At 36.3% G+C, this 9761-nt stretch overlaps 1 protein-coding gene across 1 annotated transcript; it reads left to right on the top strand.

The window, feature by feature from the left end:
* Window positions 1–5126: 5126 nt before the first annotated feature.
* Window positions 5127–8987, top strand: LOC119605034 (cell surface glycoprotein 1-like). Its single transcript, XM_037957974.1, has 3 exons — window positions 5127–5169; window positions 5292–5585; window positions 5653–8987. Exons 1-3 carry the CDS (start codon window positions 5127–5129, stop codon window positions 8985–8987), a joined length of 3672 nt encoding a protein of 1223 aa, XP_037813902.1.
* Window positions 8988–9761: the final 774 nt, after the last annotated feature.

Below are 9761 nucleotides of genomic sequence, written 5' to 3'. Positions count from 1 at the left end.
AAGCACCACCACAACTTCGAGAACTACAACTACACCGAAAACCTCAACTACAGCAACTCAAAAGTGCTCAACTACGAGGAAAAATACAACTTCTTTGAAAACTAGTACTAACACACCTAAAACCACACCGCGATCGTCAACTACAAGAACTACTACCTCTCAACCTCATTATCCAACTACAACGAAAACTATCACAGCAACCACAACTACTCCCAAAACTACAACAGCAACATATCGCAAATATTATTCAACTACAGCAAAACCTGCAAATACTGACTACCCAAGATATTCCCCTACAAGTTCCTCTACAACAGCACACCATCAATGTAGCTATGAGTACAGTACTGAGATTGATAGTGCTGAATTCGATGACAGTTCAAAAGGATATCATGAATTACATGATGAAAACTGTGGCTGTAACAGTGAAGAAGACTTTAAGGATTATTCCCCAGAGAATGAAAACGATGAAGAATATATTAGTTGGGAAGACGATGATGAAGAGGAATATGAAGAGGAGGAGGAAGATGATGAGGAAGATGAGGAGGAAGATAAGGATGGTACATCCCAATCTAACGGAGCTGAAGGGTCCTACACAATAGATGATAATACTTACACTTACAAACACAATAAAACTAATTCCACTTATACTTTTATCTACGGGGAAGATTCAACTAATTCTAGTGAGAATAAAGCCAACGAAAGGGAATTAGAAAAGATCAGCGATAGTGAAGCTATTTATTCCAATGTTGAAACTAACAAGTATGCTTATGAAGAGAAGAAACATTCGGGAAGTAATAATAACAAGACTGGGAACAAGGAATCCAAAAAGCCAACTTACTCCGCAGGCCCTAAAGAGAAGCAAGAAACTTCTACAAACTACAATTTAAAATTGGAGCATATAAAAAAGGTTAAAGGATCTTTACCTACCGGTAATCAGAAAACTTCCATAAATAATAATGCAAAATCGGGAAATGTGAAAACATCTGCAAAAAGTACTTTTAAGAACAAAGAAAATCGAGAAGATTTAAATGTGTTGGGAAACAATGAGGGAAAGAATATAATAAAATTGATACAAGAAAGGCTTGAGGAGGAGTTTGGAAGTCCAAAACCTCACGATATGAACAAACAAGCGCAGAGAAAAGAAGGAGGTCTTAATACTAAGCAGCAAGATCAACTTAAGGCAAAACTAGGGAAAACAAAAGTTAATACTAAAGAAAAGGTTACGATTAAGCCATACTCAGGACAACCGATCAGACAACGAGTTCAAAATCTAGTCAATTCTGGACAAATAAACCCTCATTCAGATACAGCTTTAACTGAAAATGCTGCGGGAAGCCTTCAAGAACTTTATGGAAATCTAAAACAATCTGAATTTAAGTCAAATACTGAACAACGAGATCAAATCTTTGCAAAGCCAGGGCTATTAAACCTTAATTTATATAGCGCTGAACACAATGAGAATGCCGCACAAAGTCTTAAAGAAATATATGGAAATCATCAAGGTAATACAAATCTGGAGCAATCAAACATAGATTTGAACACAGCTTTATTTAGACCACAATATTACGAAGGTCCCAAAGATATAGTTCAAGACAACTATGAAGATCTGCTAGGGAATTTCCAAAACAAAGATGAAAGTCTGGAAGCGGATATAAGTTATGAAGAAGATACAGCAAAAGCTAATTATGAACCACTTAATGTAAAAGAAAAGGAACCAAAGTTCGGGGTATATAGCGATGAAGCATATGGTTTATTAGATTCGGCTGAGGTCAGTAAAACTCATGAAAGGTCTGGACAAAAACAACCCCAAACAACTCTATATAATGGGGAAAATATAGCAAAAGAAATGAATTCTAACAATAACATTAACTCGCTCCCGTCTGCCTATATCTACCAAGACGATAGAGACTCCAATCCAAATGAACAAATCCCTGAATATTCCACACAATCTCAAGTGAATAATACGGAAAATACTGAAAAGATTTTAGAGGTTTTTGAAGCTCTATTATCGGAAAGTGATGCTGAGGAAGAGGATGATGAAACTTTAGTTAAACAAGTATTAACTACTATTGGAAGTGAAACTACTGCAGCTTATCCTTTGTATGAGGATATGGAAAATCAATCGAATTATACCAAACGCGAGGAATATCCTGCCAAGTATAACAGTACCAAAAAGGGTGAAATTTATAATGGTGCTGTTTACAAGGCTCCAGTCTATGATGCTCCTACATACAATTTTATTTACACAGCTCCTAACCATCCCGTACTACCTTTAATGCCTGTCAATCATCATCCTTTCTCAAATTATCCTGCCTTTATGCCACAGTACGCAGATCCTACCGCTAATACTTATAATCCTTTTGTACCCTTAGTAAATCAATCTAACTTGGGAGTTGCAATGGAATCGGCACCTAGTGCTAATAATCCTTTCAATCCTTTACAATTTTTAACTTCCTTGGCAGCTATGAATAGTCCTTTTGGTTCACAAATGCCCAACATAATGCCTTTACCTCAACCCTCAGAATATAACAGCAATAATCAACCACAAAGTCATAATAATCCTTTAGATATACAGGAACCCCCTTCCCAGCTTCCCTTAAGTCCCTCTAGTCCTGCAGTTTTTAATCAAATATTGCCTCAAACTCATCCATCACCTCTCATGTTTTTACCCCCTCCACCTGAACCATTTTTAAACTCTTTTTCTCCTTTAACTAACATTGCTGCCCAAATACCAAATTCCTTACCTTTCAAGGGAAAGAGAGAAAATGACAACAATCAACCATTAATTGAAGAGAAGGAAGACACTTTAACAGATGCTGATGGCGATAAATCGGAACTACCTCAATACCCTTTTCCTCAGCCATCTGTCCCTCTATCTCCTGCACCTATTTATAACAACCCAGTTAATCCCCAAATGCAACAACCTTTACCATTACTTCCCCCTATGTCCGCTAATGCTTTGCCAAACTTTAATTTTCAGTCTATGCCTTATCTACCACCTGCTGGACCCATGCCTTTAAATGTCTTCAATGCCACTTTGTTCAGTCAAATCGCAGAAACTTTGAAGACTATAACAAGTCGTTATTAAGTTTATATTTAAATAATTAATTGTAAATATTTAATTACCAGTTTTGTTAAATTTTTTGTAAGAATAATAAATATAATTAAGTTTTTAATAAAATTTATGAAAATAAGTTGTTGTTTTTAATTAATTCAATTATAAATTTGATTTTGTGAAAAACGCATTTTTGTTCATTTCACATCATCACTTTTTTTAGTGAAATATCGAGTTTTTTTGTGAAAAATCTAACTTTTATTAAAAAATCGAATTTTTGTTGAAAAAATTAATTTTTAATGCACAATTTAATACCCAAAAAAGTCGTATTTTCAGTAAAAATCGAACTTTTAATTAAAAATTAGATTTTGGATTTTGTAACGATGATTTTGATGGACCGATTTTATCATTCCATTTGTAACTTATCGAAAAAGAGTATCTATCTGTACTTATTAGATTCTAAAATTATCTAGCCATGTTCGCGCGTCGTCTTTCTGTTGAAAAGACGATAGGTTCTCATTGAGAGTCATGTACAATATGTATTCGACCCACATCTAGACCTAGTTCTCATTTAAGGTCCGCTCTAGAAATTTACTCTTATTCTCCTATTTGGATTCAAAATACAAGTGTGGCGATAAAATTCGACTTAGACAAGTGGCTAATATAGGAACCGAAATCTCACCGGAATAAGATTTTGTGAAGATCGTTCCATAATTGATCCTACCGCCATATAAGGTACCCTCGGAAAATTACTTCAACGCGACATTTTTCTATAGGAACTAAAATCTATTTGATGGTACGTATTCTGAATGGACACATAGACGAATGTAGAGCATGTGGAGAGGACAGTGAAACTCTGGAGCACTTTCTTTGCCACTGCCAGGCATTCGTCGAAATTAGATCCAAGTATCTTGGAAGTGATGTTATTCCAGAAATAACATTCCTGACTAACACTGATTGGAAGATTCTTAGGAATTACGTTCAGGAAACTGAGTTTCTGGACACTGAAAAATAATTCTTTCAGTTTTTTTTTTGATAAGGAGCGCACAATAGGCCCGATAGTGGCCTAGGTGTATTTCTTCGGATTTGATGTAGTATACATCCTCCTATCGACCTACCTACCTAAAATCTATTTGTCAAATTTCCTAAGGATTGGCCCATACTGGCACCAAGCCCCATCCCTCAAAAATTCTAAGTTACATAACGGACATTTGTAACAAACATATAGGAAGAAAAATAATTTCACCAAATTTTATATAGATCGGTCCTTAATAAAATCTACCCCTAACTAACCCCACTTACAGATAATATCTTTTTTGTCAATAAACTTTCCAAAAAGACAGAATTAAGATAAAAATGATTTGTTTTCAGAAATTAACCGCTTTTTCAAATTCTGAAGAGTTCGGACCATAATCGACCGATTTTTATTGAATATTTCCAAAAATTTATAATAAAAATTAAATTTATCTCATAATTTTAAAACCATTTTCTATATAAAGAAAACTTGTCAAAAATTTTCTTTATGAAGTAAATTTATCGAAAATTGTCTATAAAAAGAAAATTTATCGAAAATTGACTATAAATAGAAAATTTATTAAAAATTTTCTATACAAATAAAATTTATCGCCAAATGTTCAATAAAAAGAAAATATCCTTAAAAAACAGAGAAAATTTATAGGAAAAGTTTCTGTAAAAACAAAATTAATCGAAAATTCTGTAAAAAAAATTATTGAAAAATTTCTATATAATTTATCGAATATTCTTTGAAACATTCTTAATAAATGAGTCATACATGTCTTAGAACAATGAAGAGCTGATCATTGATGGCTTTTGTCATAGTTCATTCATAAAATTTACAAGAAATAATGACCCATATTTATGCGCATTAATAAACTAATTCTCAAAATGGAAAAAACACGTACCAAAAGCAAAACTTAAAGAATTGAAAAAGAACCACTTAAAAGAACAAAAAGATAAAACAATTTCAAAAAGTACACGTTAAATGCAACAAAAACGTATTTGAACCAAAACATGTAAGTAGTTCTCAAATTACATGTAATTAATTGATAAAATGTTGAATGAACAACAATTAAGTTCCGACATTAAATGGAATAGTATAAAAGGGAAACAGTACAGTTTCAAACCAAATACTATTTCCATTAACTTACATTAAAAAAGTCTATTGTAATGGTTTTAAGCGCAAGCATTACAATGAAAGTGTTCTTAATCCTTATAGGATATTTTATGGCAACTGTAGCCCAAATGTTTAATAATTTTAATGACTTAAATAGTATAGTTATATGTGCTACATTAAATAATGCCAACAGGACATTTGATAACATTTGGCAGGTGTATAATGAGTATAAATTGACGGGACAAGTGTGGACTCCTGTAGCCTTAGGGGCTTGTCCTGTTAATAGCCCTGATTGTACAGTGTTAAATCCTGTGTGTGCGGTGTCTCGTAATAACTTTTTCAAAACATTTCCCAATCTATGTGTTTTAGAAGCTGAACAAAGAGCTACGGGAACTGGTAAGTTTTATTAAGCGTTAGTCATTTTATATCTTTATTAAAGGAATACTTTGTAATTTTCCTTTAGAGTGGAGAATTGTATTTAATGGCATTTGTTCAGCAAATCCTGGTGATGGTTTTGCAACATCCACCGCTGCTCCTCCAGTTACACCAGCTCCTGCACCTTGGTATGCCAGATTTTTAGGTAATACACAACAAGGACAACCTAGCTTATCTCTACCGTTTTCTGGTAGCCTACCTTTTGCTACAGTTCCTGTACAAAATAACCAGCAGCAAGGTTATACTGGTGCTATTGCTGCTGATAACAACCAAAATATTGCTCAACCTGCATACCCCTCATCTTCGGGTCCTATTCCATCACCATTTTCACATAATGATCCTGCTTGTGATCCAGCTGCCGGTTCCGTCCCCTCATCTTCATATTCCACATCTTCAAATATGCCTGGTTCTTTAATATCTCCACTATGTTTACCTCCACCAGCAAATGTTAACCCTGATTCAATACCATTCAATACTATACCTTTATCTAATCCCGCCCTTTCACAACTATTTTCAACATTACAAAATACTGCTAATTCCGCTTCCCATTCATCGTACTCAGTACCTTCAAGAGATCCTTTGCCAGCATTACCTTCACCTTCTTACCCAGCACCTAACCCTGATTGTCCTCCTACGCCTAGTTCTCCAACTTCATCTCATTATAATTCCGCCCCAGCACCACTACCATCTCCTGCGTACTCTTCGCCAACAATTTCTGATAACTGTAATCCAGTACCTTCAGCTATTCCTGGTCCCTATGATCCAGCTCCAGTTCCTTCACCTGCTCCCGGAAATTATAATCCTACAAATCAGCCAGCACCAGCTTATGGGGGACCTTCTTCAAACCCAACATCTTCATATAATCCTAATCCATTTGATTCCGTACCAATCCCAGCCCCTTCTCCATCTTACTCAACAGCTTCAGCAGGCTCCTCACCAGCTTATTCTGGAACTTCTTCTAATCCAGCACCTTCAGCAGTCCCTGGCTCATATGATCCGACTTCAGTTCCTTCACCATCTTACTCAACATCTTCTTCAGTGCCCTCCTCAGTAAATTATAATCCAGCCCCAGCTTCAGTACCACCTTACACAGCACCTTCTGTAAATCCTATACCTGGTACTTATGAACCTAGTCCCTCGGCTTCTGGTAACTATAATGCTGCTCCAGCTCCTCAACCACCATATTCCATTCCTTCTGTAAATCCGGAACACTCTCCTATACCCAGTTCATATGATTCAGTTCCAGCTCCTTCGCCATCTTACTCGATACCAACTCCTGGAAGTTATGATCCACAACCAGCACCACAACCCTCGTATACTAATCCTGCGGTAAATCCAGAACCATCTCCTGGATCTTATGATTCAGCACCACAGCCTTCGCCAGCATATCCTACATCCTCCTCTAATCAAGTACCCCCAGCTGCTTTGCCATCTGTTTCTGGAGATTGTAACTCAGTCCCAGCTCCACAGCCTTCATTAACGTATCCCGCAGCTTCAACTTATGCTGCTCCCTCTCCGATTTCTGGGGATTATACACCATCATCTATTGATAATAAACCTTCATATGCAGCCATTTTATCTGATCCTGGACATAGTAATAATCAAGAATCCGTCCCTTTCAACACCGTGCCATTGACAAATCCAGCACTTATTCAAATATTTTCCCCATCTGCAGCTGCGCCAACCTCTTCTCCTTCGCCATCATACTCGGTACCGTCATCCAATTCTCCACAATCATATGCTCCAGCAAATTCTTTACAATCAGAGCAAGCTTCTTATGCCGTACCGTCGCCTGCTCCAGCTCCTTCACCAGCCTATCCACAAACAGGTTATAATAACAATTCTCCGATTTTGACAGATCCTATTCCTTCACAATTTCCTTTAGTACCAGCACTTGGCAATAATGTGGACTCCATCCCATTTAACACTATACCTTTAACAAATCGAGCGCTTTTACAAATATATCCCCCATCAACACCTGGGGCAGCATCAACACCTATAGCGGCCCCTTCCCCAGCATATACATCCAATCCTTCCCAATCATACTCTGCTGGCGATTCTTCACAACCACAGCAATCATCTTATGTTCCCGTTTCTCTATCTCAATCTGCGCCACCAGCTTACACTTCACCAGCAGTTAGTGGCCCTGAAGTTTCCTCATCTTATTCCAACCCCTCCGAACCTAATGCACCATCAATACCATATCCACAACAACCTGATGCTGGACAAGTTCCTTGCGATAATACCGATTCATTACCTTTTCCACTGATTTTGCCAGCACCTCTTGTGCCCTCACTTGCTCCTCCATCTATAACTACATCAGATTATTCTTCTGCAGTAGTTAGTGTTCCTGGAATTTCGTCATCCTATTCCAATCCCTCTGAATCTAATTCGCCATCAACATATCAACAACAACAATCTGGACAAGTTCCTTATGGAAATACAGATTCATCAATTAATTCTCTGACCTTAACGGCGCCTCTTACTCCTTCAGTTGGAGGTGTACAGTTTTCAGCATCTGAGGGTTCTTCTGCATATTCAAGTTCACCTACTTCTAATTATGCGCCGTCAGAACAAAAACCCTATGATAACGCTGAACAAAATTACCAGCAATCGCCTCAAACCTACTCATCATCCTCTGCCAAGTCATATGGTTCCAATCCAGCTGAAGCCCCATCTGTATCACAGTCCTATCAGCAAGCATCAAATACACCATCTGATACTTACTCATCCTCTTTGCCCTCAGCTCCTTCTGCCCAATATAATGCAGAACCATATAACAATCCTATTGCAGTACCAGCTGCCGATAATGCTCCTTGTAGCAATGCTGAAAGTTATATTTCTCCCGTACTTAATTATGAAAACGTACCTTCATATACCCCCACCTCCAATGTTAATCCTGCTGCCAGTGATAGTTACTCAGATAAACCAAATGATTCCTATAATAATGTAGATTCATCAAATCTTAATGATTACTCCAAATCACAGGACAACCCGAATCCTTTAGCTACATATGATAAATCAAAATCATATGATGCTCCTGCGGCGGACAACTCAAATTCAAATGTTAATAATGAGGGTCAAACTATTTACAATGGCGTCGTCTATCAGGGTCCCTATTATTATGAACCAAAATATAAACATATTAATTTTGGTAATTTCAACTTTTTGCCCTCACAGGGATCAGCTGCAGCTACAGCAGCACCAGCACCAGTGTCTACGGCCGTACCGGCCTTAGTACCAGCTTATCCTTATGCAGCAGTTCCCGGAGCCCAATATTCCAGCTACAGTACGAATCCTTTTGAACAACTTTTAAAACAACTGCAGTATATTGCAACGAAAAATGTTATCAATGGATATTAATTTTATTTTCGAACGATTGTAAATACATTTTAACGAAAATAGTTAATTTAATAAATAAAATATTTTGTAAATAAAAATAAAGTATATAGTTTTAAATAAAATTAAATAGAAAATGAACAAATCTCTAAAAGCTCTTAGAATCAAATATTGATCCAATATTTAACCTTAATTTTAAAAGTTGAATAAATTTGAGAAGTAAATTATAAAAATTTCTTGAAAATTTAAATTTTATAAAAATCTGGCCCATATACTAGCAACATATACTGGATTACAGTTCAGACTATAGACTAGACTGTTGTTTAGGTTATTAACTAGACTTTAATTCACGCTAGACCATAGTTCAGACTAAGGACTACAATCCAGACTGAAGACTAGAATATAATACCGACTAAAGAATAGGCTATAGTCCAGGCTATATACAGATAGTTCAGACTATAGTGCAGACCATAGTTTATATAGCTTTTACCATAGTACAGAATATAGCTTATACTATGGTCTAGTCTATTATCTATACTGTGGACTATACAATAGTCCAGCCTTTATATTATTATATACCCGATTGTATATAGACTAGACTATAGTTCAGGCTATTGACTAGACTATAGTTCAGTCTATAGACTAAACTATAGTCCAGACTATAGACTAGACTATAGTCCAGACTATAGACTAGACTATAGTCCAGACTATAGACTAGACCATGGTCCAGACTATAGCTTTTACCATAGTACAGAATATAGCTTATACTATAGTCTAGTCCATTATCTATACTGTGGA

The sequence above is a fragment of the Lucilia sericata genome, unplaced genomic scaffold, assembly GCF_015586225.1.
Source record: "Lucilia sericata isolate MDLA Ls3-8-SP2 unplaced genomic scaffold, ASM1558622v1 Contig000455F_arrow, whole genome shotgun sequence".
NCBI lineage: Eukaryota > Metazoa > Arthropoda > Insecta > Diptera > Calliphoridae > Lucilia > Lucilia sericata.
Note: the sequence above shows the minus strand (reverse complement) of the source record. Positions and strands in the feature narration are given on the sequence as shown.

Excerpts from the sequence above, each read along its gene's own strand:
- LOC119605034 (XM_037957974.1), top strand. The coding sequence starts at position 5,127 with ATGTTGAATGAACAACAATTAAGTTCCGACATTAAATGGAATA. Across the intron at positions 5,170-5,291 it reads TTCCGACATTAAATGGAATA|GATATTTTATGGCAACTGTA; the intron begins GTATAAAAGGGA and ends TAATCCTTATAG. Across the intron at positions 5,586-5,652 it reads ACAAAGAGCTACGGGAACTG|AGTGGAGAATTGTATTTAAT; the intron begins GTAAGTTTTATT and ends ATTTTCCTTTAG.